The sequence below is a fragment of the Eulemur rufifrons genome, chromosome 7, assembly GCF_041146395.1.
Source record: "Eulemur rufifrons isolate Redbay chromosome 7, OSU_ERuf_1, whole genome shotgun sequence".
In the NCBI taxonomy this organism is placed as follows: domain Eukaryota; kingdom Metazoa; phylum Chordata; class Mammalia; order Primates; family Lemuridae; genus Eulemur; species Eulemur rufifrons.
In genome coordinates, this window is record NC_090989.1 from 284,600,063 (window position 1) to 284,615,039 (window position 14,977).

At 61.4% G+C, this 14,977-nt stretch overlaps 1 protein-coding gene across 2 annotated transcripts; it reads left to right on the plus strand.

Annotated features, from left to right (window-relative positions):
- Positions 1-7,454: 7,454 nt before the first annotated feature.
- SLC2A6 (solute carrier family 2 member 6) lies at positions 7,455-14,621 on the plus strand. Of its 2 annotated transcripts, XM_069477067.1 has the most exons (10): positions 7,455-7,734; positions 8,268-8,430; positions 9,407-9,613; positions 10,239-10,338; positions 10,935-11,146; positions 11,454-11,606; positions 12,266-12,374; positions 12,516-12,701; positions 12,810-12,955; positions 13,874-14,621. In XM_069477067.1, exons 1-10 carry the CDS (start codon positions 7,643-7,645, stop codon positions 14,027-14,029), a joined length of 1,524 nt encoding a protein of 507 aa, XP_069333168.1. In that variant the 5' UTR covers positions 7,455-7,642; the 3' UTR covers positions 14,030-14,621. The 2 variants fall into 2 exon arrangements, with proteins under 2 accessions (XP_069333168.1, XP_069333170.1); XM_069477069.1 differs by lacking the exon at positions 12,516-12,701.
- The last annotated feature ends 356 nt before the right edge of the window (positions 14,622-14,977 follow it).

A 14,977-nucleotide genomic window follows, 5' to 3' on the forward strand; every position in this document is an offset into this window, starting at 1 on the left:
AGCCACACGGGCTGGGCTGGATGGAATGAGCTGGAAACCACACAGCCTTGCTACGGACACTGGTTAGAAACGCAAACACGCGGAGCATGCACACGCACGCCCTGGCCGCCTGCGTTTCTCGTTAGCACTGGGCCCGCGGGCAGGGCCGAGGCCTCCTCCTGCCGCCCTGATCCCAGGAGGACGCTCGCTCCTTACTGGCTCCTGGGCTTCTCCGCAACCCCCAAGGCTCGCAGGGTGTAAACGCCTGGAACTTTCGGATGTGGCCTCTGCACTAGGGAGGAAGGAGGCTGAGGCTGAGATGGTGGGAAGAGAGGCAGGGGCGTGGGGTTTTGGGCAGCCCCCAGTCCAGCCAGCCCACTCTGGCTAAAAGACCACCCCCTCGGCCTCAGAAGCCGGACCACGGGGTCTCCATTTGACAAGACACACCAAGGGAAATGGAGCGGGGAGCTGGGGCCTCCCTCCTCGTGCAACAGGGCGGGGGTGGGCGGAAGAGCCCCGAGAAGAGCCCAGGGCAGAAGGCCAGGGGTGGTGGGGCCACCCTTGCTGCCTGGAGCTCCCCACAGGCGGGCCCCTGGGGAGGGAGGCAGTGGAGGGCAGGACGGTCAGGTGAGCCAGGAGGCTGAGGCCACCACCATGCCCTGCCCTGCTGACCACGACGTGGTCTAGCCACCAGGCCTTGCCCCTGAAATGCTCATCCCGGCTGCGTCAGGAGGTTCCCCAAGCTCCGGGCTGCACCTCGATCTCCCTGTCCCCCAGAGTGTCTCTAAGGCCCGCATTCCCAGCTTGCCTCCCCCAGGGCAGACGGCAGCAAGGCACTCGACTAAAGTCCAGCTGCAGACGGGGCAGAGGGGGTTCGCGGCCCCCAGGCTGCCCCAGCGTGGACACCCAGGCTTGGACTTTGGCTTCAGGAAGGTGGAGGAGAGAGAAGGACCCCAGTCCCAGACCCTGGGATGGACGAAGCATGCTTTGGGAACCTGGACGCAGGTGGCTTTGCCACTGCACACTCCTTCCCCATGGCTGCTTCTGGGGGACTGCAGAGGCCTTCAGTTCCCCCAGGGGTGGCTGGCAGCTGGAGGAGGACAGCACAAAGCCAGCCTCTGAGCTCCCCACGGTCTGTTCCTGCACCTGGGACCCTGTGCCTGCCCCCCACCCCACCCCACCCCCGCCTTCACCCCAGAGCCCACCTGCCCCTCCCGCAGGCGGGCCTCAGCACCCTGCAACCAGCCGCCCTTCCTGCTTCCCCACCAGACCCCAGCTGCTCCGGGGTCCTGTCCGCCCTGCCCCCGCAGGCCCGGCACGCAGCAGGGCTCCTCCCTAGTGCAGAGGCCTCGGAGCCTGCGGGTCCCAACGTGAAGGTCTTCGTTGTGGAGGCAGAGACAGGAGGGCACCGACGTCCCTAGGCAGAGAGAGACCATGAGAACTCAAAAGTCCCCTCCCCCTTAGGGTTTCTTTATTTTTGTTCTGTTTTGTTTTGTTTTTTGGTAAGGAGACTATGGAGAAAGAAGATAAATAGCAAATGTTAAACTCAGCTTTCTCTGGGAATGAGATTTGTGCTTATCCACAATCTCAAAGTTTTCCACATTAAAATATAAAAAGCCGGGGCCACCCCCTGGGGACGGCGTAGCAGACGGTGCAATCCTGGTTGCAGCCACCAGATGGCGCCCAAGGCCCGCGCGTCCTGCCTCTGCCTCGCCCGCTGGCCCCGCGTCTCCTGGGTCCCTGGAGACGGGGCAGGGCAGCGCCTGCTGCAGAGATGGCCACAGAGTGCCCGCCCCCGGTCGCCCTTCCGGCGGTGCCCGGACGCAGGTCCTGCCGCCCTCATTTGATCACTGGGGACCCGAGATGCTGAGCGGAAAAGGCGCTCGTGCACAGGGGCACAGCCACGCGCGGCCCGCCTGGGGGAGCAGCTCACCCACCAGGAGGGCCTTGAAAGATGGGGGCGCGGCCAGCACCCTGCGGCAAGCCGGGAGAGCAGGTGGACTCGAGCCCCACCTGCCTGAAACCCCCGCCCGAGGCCGGGGAGTGAGGCTCTGCACGGAGGGCAGAGTGCGGTGCCCACCTGGGGCTCCGGCGGTGGCGGGGGGCGCTGGGGTCCTGCCTGGGCTGCTGTTTCATTCTGCTCAGTGTGGCTGGGAGGCCCCGACGCCCTGAGGTCCCTGGTGTCACTCTGCTTGCCTCTCCGACTCTGCCAGGCCCATTCGGGGATGCCCCCTCCATGCCCTGGAACCCACATTAGCAGGGGCCTGGGTGGGGCCACACCAGCCAGGCCGAGAGCACGAGGAACAGCAGAACTAGGGCCACAGCCAGGGCCACGGAGGGCACCATGTCCGAGTCTTCAGGGCCAGGGAGGGCATCACCATGGCCATCTCTGCGGGCGTCGGGGACACTGGACAGCTGCGTGGCAGAAACCTTCTCCTCGGGGGGCCCTGGGCGGCCCATCTGTAGGAAGGAGGAGGCGGAGGGCAGGGCCCCCTCTGCGAAGGGCCCCACCTGCCCACCCTCTGCCTGCCCCTCCCGTCCCACGCCCTGGGGAGGACCTGACGGGGGGCACAGGCCAGAGCCGGGGGCCATGAGGTGCCCCAGAAGTGACCGTGGGCAGTGGCCCCAAGACTCGGTTTTCTCCTTTGTAAAATGGGGGTGACGAAGACCACAGGGGAAGTTAAGGATCACATGACATAACCATCCCCTGGCACTCACTCCTCACCTCCTCACCTTCCCCCTAGAGATACCTGGGGCTGGAAAGTCAGGTTCGGCCCTACTGTGCCCCTCGGACAGCTTGGCCTGTTTTCCAGCACTCGGGAGCTGTCAGACTGGTCTGCAGGACCTCCGTGAGGCGGCAGGAGCTGCAGGGAGCCACGAGGTGGGCACCAGGCTACGTGCACCTCACAGGTGAGGAGGTGGGGCCCAGCAGGCAGAGTGGCTCCCGAGAAGCCCTGGAGGTTGGCCGAGGCCACAGGGCAGCCTGAGGCCCAGCACACAGCAAGCAGCTTCCCTGCACATGGGCAGAGTTCAGACCAGGTCGTTTGCTAAGATCCAGTTTCCTGGACCAGCCAGGGATGGGGGCGATCCAGGACCGGGGATGGTCTCTGCCCGGCCCTCCCGGGATCCTGGCCCCAGGCTGCAGCCCCAGGCTTCTCCCTCTTGCCCAGCTGGGTGTGCAAGGCCCGCTTATCTTCCAGCCATGGGCCCACGTCCTCTGCAGGGCCTGCCCCTCCACGGCCGCACTCCCAGCGACAGGCACAGGGAGCCGCAGCCTGAGTGGATCCACTTGTCGTTCCTCTACGGAACCCACCTCCCTGTGTTAGATCTGGTTCCCCTTGGCCCCAGGAACAGAGAGGCAGAGTCACTGAGGCTGCAAAAAGGCAAAGGAGTTTATTAGCTAGCCCCGGGCCAGGGTCTAAATTCCAGAGCACCAACGCAGTGGCCTCTACAGGAACTAGGACCCCACCCTGGGGTAAAGATTAGGCTTTTATACTTTTCTGTATGCTAGTTTTCACACGACATGTTATTCTGCACACAACACGTTAGTCTGCACACGACACACTAGTCTGCACTTTATCCCCCTTCAGTTTATTTGTTCCTTTTGTTTAGAAGTGGCTGATCGCATTGGCTTCAGGTTTGTTGACTCTAAGTTTCGGGCTTTTCGCTCTGGCGCCAGTTGTAGTTAACGTCATCCAGGGGAAGAGGAGGGTCTCCGACGGGGAGGGGGGCTGTTGTTGCACACCTTCTAGTTTTTGGTTACAAGCGATACTGGGAACACACGCCCTGCACAAGCCGTTCATGCGCTGATCATGTCTTGCTCTTCTTATCTACTTAGTTGGTTGGAGGGCACCTGGATTCTCCAGCCCTTTATCAGAAAGCAACTTGCAGTTACCTCCCCGGGGCTTTGTTTTCCTTTACTTTAGTGAAGCCTGCCATGGCTCCACTTACGCTAAGCACCAAGCCAGCAAGCCATATATACAGAAGCAGGACTAGGCTTCTCACATCCAGGAAGCCTAGCCTATCATGGAGTTACCTTTGCTCTTATCTCTGTTTTTCATTCTGATTAACTATATTTATTAAACAACTAAAAGCAAGCATAGTCACAGAAGCGAATAGCATCAGTTAGAATCAAAGAGAGCACACATTTTCCTGCTATCAATTCCTGTTCTTCACCTGTGGCCGCCCTCAGGGAGGGGCTGAGCCGGGGTGACAGAGAGGGAGGGCCCCAGCCAGGAGCCACAACGTCACCCCAGCTATGGGTGTGTCCAGGTGAGAGGGAAGGGCAGCAGCTGTCCCAGGCCACAGGGCAGAGCCAGGGTCCCCAAACGAGCTCTCTTTCTGCTGCTCTGAAATGAGACTTCCCTCCTGGGGGAAGAGATGCCACAGAAGGGGTGCGGGCTCTGGATCAAGTCAGCCTGGGCTTCCAGACACCCCCTGCGCACCGGTGCCGTGGAGGGGAGGAGGGTCCCCATTCACCCCTCTGAGGCCAGGTCCCCAAGCAGCCTGTCTGGGACAGGCCCAGGAGACAGTGGGCAGAGAGAAGGTGGGGAGCCCACCCAAGAGAGGCTTATAACAGGCTTTAGAGAACACAAAAAACCCTGCAGAAGGAAATTATCCTTTAAAGACAAAGATGCTCATCATGTTAATTTTAAGAGCAAAAATGTTTCACTGGGGCCCAGAAGGGCGCTTTGTGACACTGAGTCCTCTGAAGCTAAGGAGGCTGGAGGCCTGGGAAGCCCACGTCTCTCTGCTCTGCTCCTGTCCCCCCATCTCCCACCTCTCTTTCCCCCAAAATCAAGTCGTAGAAAGCAGAATCCCTCTCCCCCAAAGCTGGCTGTAAAACCTAGAAATGGGACTCTAACCCTCTGCCTCTCTGTGTAGGAGCTGGCCATAAAGAAGTCCTCTGACCTACCTTGTCTGACTGTGGGTCACACACAGACCCCCCATGCAGAGGGGCCTGCCCCAGCCCCGGGAGGCAGGACGCTCACAGAGAGGCCAAGGAGGTTCTGCACAGACAGGCCTGCTGGTGCCCTCGGTCTCCTACCGTCAGGTCCTCCCCGCTGTCCAGCCACATCCTACAGGGCTGCCCAGTCCTCGTGGAACCAGAGCACGAGGACAGACAGCTCCCCCTGGGTCCTCGGGCCTTCAGGCTCCCGTGTCACGTAACACTTTAATTACATAAACCCATGCTTTTCTCGTGTGAACCTGTCTTTTGTTATAGGGGTGTCGGCCGTGACCCTGATGGGGGGGTCAGGAAAACGGTCACACCTTTTCTGCCCCTACTGTTTGAAACAGCCTTAATGCCCTCGACAGAAGATTCGTTAGCAAATTCAGGCTCGTCCACTTAGTAGAACCGTAAAGAGCCGCTAAAACAGGGCTATGCATAAGAAGATTCATACCAGCTTTACTCTTTTAGTCAAAAACTGGAAGTAGCCCGACTGTCCGTCCAAGGGTGCACAAACTGGTACATCCACACCACGTGATACCATGCAGCAATGCAAAGGGTCAAAACTCACGAACATGCTGATCAAAGAAGGCAGACAAAAAAGAGCACTTAATATATGGTTCTCTTTGTAGGGAACTCTAGGGAGGGCCGAGCTAATCTGCAGTCACAGAAAGCAGACCAGCAGTTTCCTGGGGAGGGGGTAAGGGAGATTGACCTCAGAGAGGCACAAAGGAATCTTCTAGAAGGATGGAACTGTTCTATATCTTGATGGAAGGGTGCTCTGGGTTATATAGTTGTCACAGCTCATCAACTTGTACACTTGAAGTGGGTTCCTTTTACTGTATACAAATTATACCTTAATAAACCTATTTTTATTTTATTTTATTTTTTAGACACAAGAGTCTTGCTCTGTCACCCAGGCTGGAGAGCAGTGGTGCAATCATAGCTCACTGGCAGCCTGCAACTCCTGGGCTCTAGGGCTCCTCCTGCCTCAGCCTCCCAAAGTGCTGGCACTACAGGCACACGCCACCATGCCCAGCCTATAAAGTTGATTTTAAAAGAAAAAATATGTTTTATAAAAAGACCAGAAACAAAAGAGTATGCTTCCGTTATATGAAGTGCAAGAGAAGGAAACCTAACCCACAAAAGCAGAAATCATAGTAGTGAGACCTGGGGAGGGGGGCAGGCCGGGGAGGGGCGCCCGGGACTTCCTGGGTGATGGAAATCTCTTTCTGGGTCTGGGCAGCGATTACAGGGTGCCCACAAAGGGCGACTCACGGCGCTGTACGTTTAAGATTTGTCCTACCTCAGTTTTAAAACATGGTTAGGAGGCCTGTGCAACATTATCACCATTTACTGGGTGTGCCTGAGTCCAGCGCCGGCTCTCCAGGGCAGGAAAACGCTCAACTGTAAGGTAAGCTGGTCCCACAGCGTGCACGGGCCCAGCCCGCGGCAAGGAGCAGGGCAGACCCCGGGAGACCGAACTGCGGGCTGCCTTAGGCTGACCGGGATGGACGTGGCTTCCCGTCTCCATTTCCTCCGCTGTTCTACTAGGGTTGTATTTCAACTAAAATAAAAGGGAATATAACTTTATAAAAATGGTTTACTACTTTATAACAGCTAAAATTTGGAAATGGCCCAAATATTCAACAACAAAGGATCAGTTTAGGCCGGGCGCGGTGGCTCACGCCTGTAATCCTAGCACTCTGGGAGGCCGAGGCGGGTGGATCGCTCAAGGTCAGGAGTTCGAGACCAGCCTGAGCAAGAGCGAGACCCCGTCTCTACTAAAATAGAAAGAAATTATATGGACAACTAAAATATATATAGAAAAAATTAGCCGGGCATGGTGGCGCACGCCTGTAGTCCCAGCTACTCGGGAGGCTGAGGCAGTAGGATCGCTTGAGCCCAGGAGTTTGAGGTTGCTGTGAGCTAGGCTGACGCCATGGCACTCACTCTAGCCCGGGCAACAAAGTGAGACTCTGTCTCAAAAAAAAAAAAAAAAAAAAAAAAGGATCAGTTTAAAACTACACGGCCACATCCCTCCAGCAGAACGGGGCGACTCAGCCTCTTCCTGAGAAACCCCAAGGGGAGAACGGACCGTTGTGCCACTGTTTTGAGGAGGAGCTTCCCGGGAATGTTCAATTTCTGTTTTCCTTATATTTTAATTTTATCTTAGCACCTGGAGTTTGCAACAAGCCCGAGTTTCCTCCACAGTCAGAAGCGAGGGCCGGGTGGGGGATGCGTATCCTGCCGTAACTGCACCGCCCGCCACTCCCCGCCGCCCCGCCCCGGGGCGCCCCCGACCCACCCGGCCCGAGGGGCGCGGGGCCCGGGGCGCGCCGTGGCGGGGAGGGAGGGAGTAGGCGCGCGGGACAAAGGCTCGCGGCGCCACCTTGGCCAGCCGCTTCCCCTCTGCGCTCGCGCTTCCTCCTCCTCCGAGGGGGTCACCGTGGTCGCGCAGCCCGCGAGGCCTCTGCCCCGCCGGGCCCACCGCAGACGCGGCCCGGGGCGCACGCGGCGGCCGCGCCCGGGAAGCCGCATCCCAGCATCCGCACGGCGAGCGGCCGCCCCATTGGCGGGCGCGGCTCTGCAGGGCCGCCCCGCAGCCAATCGCGGCCGAGGGGCGGAGCCTCGCCGGTCCGGGCCCGCTGCGGGCTGGGCGGATGCTCGGCGCCGCTGCCGCCTGCGCCTGCTCCTCGCCGCGGACAGCCGGCCATGCAGGAGCCCCTGCTGGGAGCCGAGGGCCTGGACTATGACACCTTCCCCGAGAAGCCGCCCCCGTCGCCGGGGGAGAGGGCGCGAGTCGGGTGAGAGTCGCCGGGCTTGGGAGCTGTGGATGGGGGCTGGGATGGCCCTGGTCTCCTCCAGCGGTCCGGTCCTGGGTCTCCTCTGACCTTCAGTGAGTGGCCGCCAAGGTTCCTCCTGCCCCAGACACTCTAGTCCTATTTAAGGAATTGGTACCCCTTAGGGAAGGGACGATCCAAGGGAGCACAGGGCCTATCCCCCAGCTAGCACAGAATAGAAAACTGAGGCCCAGAGAGGGTGAGGGGCTTGCCTGAGGTCACACAGCAAGCCTTCAGCAGCCCAGCGGGAGGCAGAACCCAAGCTGCCTCTTCTGGAGAAAAGGGCTCCAGCACCAGTGTCTCGGCCACAGCCGTAGGTTAAAGCCCTGGGAATCTCCCCAATAGCTGGTGCTCAGGCCCCCAGGGTGGGGGGCACCAATCAGAATGGCCCTGGTCCCCAGTGCTACCCACTGAGGTGGGTGGCCACTGGGCTCAGGAAAGGCAGCAGTTACCGGAGGGACTCAGATCCTGGTCCTTCTGTCCACCATCCTCACCAGGTCCCTGCAGAACAAAAGGGTGTTCCTGGCCACCTTCGCCGCCGTGCTGGGCAATTTCAGCTTTGGGTATGCCCTGGTCTACACGTCCCCTGTCATCCCAGCCCTGGAGCACTCCTTGGATCCGGACCTGCATCTCACCAAAAGCCAGGCATCCTGGTTTGGGGTAAGGACCATGCTCTGAGCTGGAGGAGGCTGGGGGAGCTGGGACCCACTGACCTCTGTCCCTAGCTAGGGACCTCCCAAAAGCTCTGCTCTGGGACGCCCCCTGCAGGGCCCTGGCACCCCTTCCCCCACCCACCCCAGGCTGCCAAGGGCGTGGGGCGTGGGGTGAGGCCAGATTGCTTTGATGAGGAAGTGAAAGCCAGTGGAGAAGGCGTGGGAAGCAGCACGTGGGGCGGCATCCTTCAAGGTCTCTACCAGGTCCCTGTACCCACAGCCGGCTGCCACAGCGGGCAGCGCAGACACCTCCCTGGATGCAGGGGGCAGGGCATCAGTGCCACTGGGAAGAGGACTGTCCCAGGACAGATTGTGCGCTAGCGGAGAGGAAAACCCCAAGAGGCACAGATTCTAGAATTTCAAACTCAAATTTAGAATTCCAGCGTAGTAGCTAAGACAGTACCCAAGCTTTACTGAGCACTTAGTATGTGCCAGGTGGGTGCTGGGCACTACACGGGAGCTCAGGGACTCCCAGGGCCAAGCCCCACGAGGTAGGAGCTATCACCCTCCCCATAATACAGCTGAGGAAACTGAGGCTCGGACAGGCTGCGCAATGTGCCCAACTCCCACTAGCAGCAGAGTCCAGACTGGGTCCTGGCCACCTCACTCTTCAAATCTTAAAGTCTCAGGGCCTTCAAGTCCTGAATTCTCCTCTCTCGTATTAAATTAGTAGACACTTAAACATCAAGCTGGACAGAACCACTGTGGACACGTGGTGCCACCTCCTTCCTAGAGCAGGACTTCCCGTTGTGACGTCCCTAACAGATGATTGTCCAGACACTGCTTTTATACCTCGGGAGGCAGGAGGCCAGAGTCCTGGAAGGCTCCTGGGGCGGGCCTGGGAAAGAAGTTGTCTCTAGGTGCTAATGGGAGATGGGGTGCCTATTGGGGGGATGTGTCTGAGCACCCCCTTGTCTCCACAGTCTGTGTTCACCTTGGGAGCGGCTGCTGGGGGCCTCAGTGCCATGGTGCTCAACGACCTCCTGGGCCGCAAGCTCAGCATCATGTTCTCCGCTGTGCCCTCGGCAGCCGGCTACGCGCTCATGGCAGGTGCCCATGGCCTCTGGATGCTGCTGCTGGGGAGGATGCTGACGGGCTTCGCTGGGGGGCTCACAGCCGCCTGCATCCCGGTAAGGCCAGGACTTCCCAGCCGGGCCCCACTGCCTCGGTATAGGTGCTGAGCCGCCGTTTGGCCAAGGCCTCCTGGTCCCCATGCTCTGTCATGAGAATGTCTGCCTTCACTGCAGCTGCCTTGGGAGCCTTGGCTCACCCTTACCCAGACACCTACTTTTGGGGATATTGTCCCCATATCCCCAGCCGCCCCCACTCTGGACTTTCCAAACTTTCTACTCCATTTCTTGGCCATGGGAAGATGCATTGCTCAATTGGAGAAAACCCTCATTGAGCAATGGGTAGGAAAGGGGAAGCCCCTGCCCGTGCCACACCCCCGCAGGCCTTATCTCATCCAGGGCTCCGCACATGCCCAGCCAGCTGGCCCGGCCAGCAGGGACAGCGATTCACCTGGCAGCCCCGTGCTACCGTCTCAGAGCTGAGCGCTTCTGCTCACTTTACGATTAGGGAAATTGAGGCCACAGGGAGGTCAGGCAGGCTGCCCAAGATCATGCAGCGAGTCATGATCAGGACAGACCCCCACCAGAAGCCCCACGAGCCACGGTTCACAGGGGCCCCCCTCCCACCTCGGCCAGGCCCAGGATCCTGCATTCCCACCAAAGCCTGGGGGCGGGTGTCTTACAGGTCTACGTGTCTGAGATTGCTCCCCCAGGCGTTCGTGGGGCCCTGGGGGCCACGCCCCAGCTCATGGCAGTGTTCGGATCCCTGTCCCTCTACGCCCTTGGCAAGTATCACCCTGCACCTCCTGTGTGCGGGGCCCTGAGCAGATGCTGTGGAAGGGAACAAACACGCCCTGCAGACCCGGGCTGGGGGCCTGGCTTCCTGGCTCCACCCAGCCACCCCCTGTGCACCTCCAGGCAATTCCCTGTCCCCCTGTAGTGACAGGCCCAATCCCTAACTGGGCGCTGAGGGCTTCTCCAGACCCGCACTCATCAGACCACCTTCCAACAGCCCAGCGCTCTGGTCAAACAATCTCGGATGGGAAGTCCACACAGAACAGAGATCAGAGAGCAGCTGCTCTGGTGGAGGTGGGGTCGGCTTTGGGGATCGAGGCCCAGGGCCTTGCCTGCTCGGCCTATGCCCCCCACCCTGCCATGGCCCTTGAGACCCTCCAAGGACCTTCCACTGTGTGCCAGGGACTGGGCAATCCCTGCACACACACCCCTGCCCCCGCCCCCCAGATCACGGAGACCTGGGGCAATCTGCGTAGGCTTCCTGTAGGGGTAGTCCCTGGGCTAGACCTTGAAGGACAGATGAAGTTACTCAGGGCTCCAGAGGGAGGGGCTCTGCCTGGCCTGGACCTGGCCCCTCCTCCCCCAGGCCTCCTGCTGCCGTGGCGCTGGCTAGCTGTGGCCGGAGAGGCCCCGGTGCTCACCATGATCCTGCTGCTCAGCGTCATGCCCAACTCCCCGCGCTTCCTGCTCTCGCGGGGCAAGGACGAGGAGGCGCTGCAGGCGCTGGCCTGGCTGCGCGGGGCCGACGCCGACGTCCAGTGGGAGTTCGAGCAGATCCAGGACAACATCCGGAGACAGGTGCGGGAGGGGCAGGGCACCCAGGCTGGCAGGCTGGCCGCAGCACCCAGCCCCGTGTGGCCCTGGCCCGTCACGAGGCCTTTCTGAGCCTTGGTTGCTCTTCCTGGAAAACAAGGACAATAGTTCCCGCGAGAGCCTGGGGCTAGGGGTGGGCGGCCTGTCCCCAGAGCCTGGCTGCCTCGTGGGCTGGTTCTTTCGTGGAGGAGGGAAGGAGGGGGCCTCTCGCCTAGCCCCAGGCAGTTCAGGGAGGGTGGCACCTGCCACAGAGGATGGCAAAGCCACCTCAGCAGCAGCCTCGTGTTTCCAGAGCAGCCGAGTGTCGTGGGCCGAGGCCCGGGACCCCCACGTGTACCGGCCCGTCGCCATCGCCTTGCTGATGCGCCTCCTGCAGCAGCTGACGGGCATCACCCCCATCCTGGTCTACCTGCAGCCCATCTTTGACAGCACTGCCGTCCTGCTGGTGAGTGTGCCCCGCAGATGCCAGCGGGGCTCGCGATAGCTCAGGGGACAGGGAACCCCCGACCCTGAATGAGCACCTGCCCTGTGCCACGTGCCAGGGAGACAGCACATCTGAAATCTGTACCACACATCTATTCTCAGAATGCTTTTAAGTCAAGTTTAAATGTTTTAAAAGAAAATACACAGGATCACAAAGGAAACCAGGTTATAGAAATGTAGACCCCTTGGGACCATGGACCCCAGGTTCAGAGCCCCTGTGGCTTCTGCCCTTGATGAGAAGTCACTTCCGCTTTCTTCTCTGCAAGACAGAGATAGCAGCCTGGCTCCACAGGGCTGTCCTGAGGTCCGAGCCAGATGAGATCTGAAGATTAGAAACAGCACAGTTCGACAAGTCGTTGTCACTCCTGGATTCTGTGCCAGCTGGGCACAGTGGTGGGCACAGATGTGCCCCTGCCTGGGAGGCCCCGAGGGCCAGGGCAGGTGTGCAGGAACAGTGCCCGGCGCATGGCAGGTGCTCGCAGCCCAGTGCCCCAAAGGAGCCATGACCACCAGGGCTGTGGGCCCGAGCACCCTGCCGCGCCTTGGGGACAGAGTGGGGTGTGGTGGGGGGACAGAAGCAGCCGCAGGGTGTCTCAGCCCCGGTCGCCCCCCTCCCTGAAGCCCCCGCAGGATGATGCTGCCATCGTGGGGGCCGTGAGGCTCCTGTCTGTGCTGATCGCTGCCCTCACCATGGACCTCGCCGGCCGCAAGGTCCTGCTCTTCGTCTCGGGTGAGCGCCCCACCCCAGCACCCCCGCTCGCTCCTCAGCTGCTGCGTGGCCAGCCGTGTGGTGGCCACCAGACAGGAGCGTCCAGAGCAGCAGCCAGCTCACAGGGTCCTGGCCCCACGAGGGCCGCCGGTCTGTCCACAGCAACCGTCATGTTTGCTGCCAACCTGACGCTGGGGCTGTACGTCCACTTTGGTCCGAGGTCTCCGACCCCCAACAGCACCATGGGCCTTGAGAACGCGCCACTCGGGGGCCCAGAGCAGCCCCTGGCCACACCTGTCAACTACCTCACCCTGGTGCCCCTCCTGGCCACCATGCTCTTCATCATGGGTAGGTGTGGCCGTGGCCCGAGGTGTGGGTGATGTGCACGGGGGTGGCTGGAGAGAGGCCTCCCCCAGCCACACATGGGGCCTGAGCCTGCCCTTCCCGCCCTGGCAGGCTACGCCATGGGCTGGGGGCCCATCACCTGGCTGCTCATGTCTGAGATCCTGCCCCTGCGTGCCCGCGGCGTGGCCTCGGGGCTCTGCGTGCTGGTCAGCTGGCTCACCGCCTTCGTCCTCACCAAGTCCTTCCTGCTGGTGGTGGTGAGTCTCAGCCCTGGGGACCCTGAGGCCCTCTGCAGCCAGTCAGGGGCCCCTGCTCGGGCCAGGGGCTGTGCTGAGGACTTGTCTCTCAGGCCATCGGTCCCTCACAGGGTTTGATGAGCACACACCCCTCAATGCGGAGGCCAAAAGCAGTCAAGTGACAACCCGGCAAAGGCTCCTCTTTACAAGAAACAGGAAGGAGCCTGGGGAACTGCCCTGAGAAGTCAGGTCATCTCCCAGGCCAGGCAGGACACCGCCCAGGCCCCTGCCGGGAGCCCAATGAGCCACACCCGACGTGCCCCATCTCCCTCGCAGTCCCGGGCGCTGGTCGCAGTGGCTCGCCCTAGGGCACACAGGCACACTACCCACCCCCACCCCCACCCCCACACACCCCGGTTCAAACCAGCAGGCCTGAGACCAGCCAGAACCTGAGTCCCAGCCACAGGTTCCCACAAGGCAGAACGAATCGAGCCGCTTGGGCCAGTGCCCGGCCTGGTCCACTCAGTGGTCAGGGCAGGCTAGGTGGGGGAGGGCAGAGTGTCCAGAGTGCTAAGTCCGCCCGCGGTGGCCCAGAACAGCATGCCTGGCCAGCCCACGGTGGCAGCCTCCCCCGGGCTGGAGTGCTGAGCACCAGGGCGGAGGTGGTGCCCGTGATGCGGCTGTGGCCCTGGCTGCCAGGCAGGCAGGAAGTCCTAAGCCAGCCCCAGACAAAAGTCAAGGCCCCAGAGGCCACGCCAAAACGCTCGGGTTTTGTCCTGGAGGCAGTGGGGAGCCCTGGGAGGTATCTTGGCAGGGCAAGGACCAGGCGGAGGTCCCCACACATCTGGCTGATGCCAGCAGGGCCCACGAGCGCATCCTGGGGTGGGAGGTCCCTGGGGCTTCCTCTGTGTGACCCAGCACCCTCCTCTGCACCCCCAGAACGCCTTTGGTCTCCAGGTGCCTTTCTTCTTCTTTGCGGCCATCTGCTTGGTGAACCTGGTGTTCACGGGCTGCTGCGTGCCCGAGACCAAGGGCCGGTCACTGGAGCAGATAGAATCCTTCTTCCGCACCGGGAGGAGATCCTTCCTGCGCTAGGTCCGCATCCCCGCCGGGGGTGCCAAACCACTGGGCAGCCAGGCCTCTGCGTCGGCCGAAAACCTGCAGCCTGGGACCAGGAGGCAGCAGCAATCCCTGCTGCCAGCCACGACACAGGAGGACACGCCAAGGGTGGCCCAGGGCCCACCGGAGCATGGCTCCCGGCTCTAGCCAGGCGGCGCCGCTGTCCTGCCCCAGCCCCCGGCTTGAGTGGCCCACAGTGTTCCGGCACTTTAGCCAAGACCTGCACCAGAGAGCACACGGCCTGGCCCAGGACCAGGCCCTGCTGGGCAACCCGGGGCCTGTTCCTCACTCATGTGAGGAGGACACTCCCCACAGAAGGCCGAGGTGAGGACGGAGAACAGGGCTGGAGGCAGCGACGTGGCAGGCACGTCCCGTTCTGATCACTCAGCCACCATCAAGCATCTGGCCTATGGGAGGAAGACGGGCCACTGCCCCCACAGGAGTCTGCGGTCACCCCGGGGGACATTCTGGACTTCGGAGAGCCAGGCACAGGACCCAGTGCGGCCACTTCCTCCTGCCCAGTCCAGTCTCTGGGAACGGGGGTCTCCCGTCTGCAAACTGTGTTCACCCTATTTATAAAAATAAAAGAACCAGGCCTGCAGCCCTAGAGCGGAGAGAGTGGGGTCCACTCCAGGAGAGGAAGCCCCTCACCAGCAGCCAGGCTAGGCCTAAGCTGTCACGGTTGCCAGGCAGCGGGCCCCTCTGCAGCCACCCCGCCTGAGCCACAGTGCAGCAAAGGGAAGGCGAGGCAGGCGGCGTGAGGGGGCCCAGCCCGGCTCAGCCCCAGTGCTGCCCAGCTGAGTAGCCTTGGGCACGTCACTCTCCCTGTCCAAGATGCTGAGCAGGCTCGGGACGGCACCTGTGATTACTTCCTGGGCCCACAGCCCCTGCTCAGCTGGGCTGGGGACATCCCTACCACTCTAC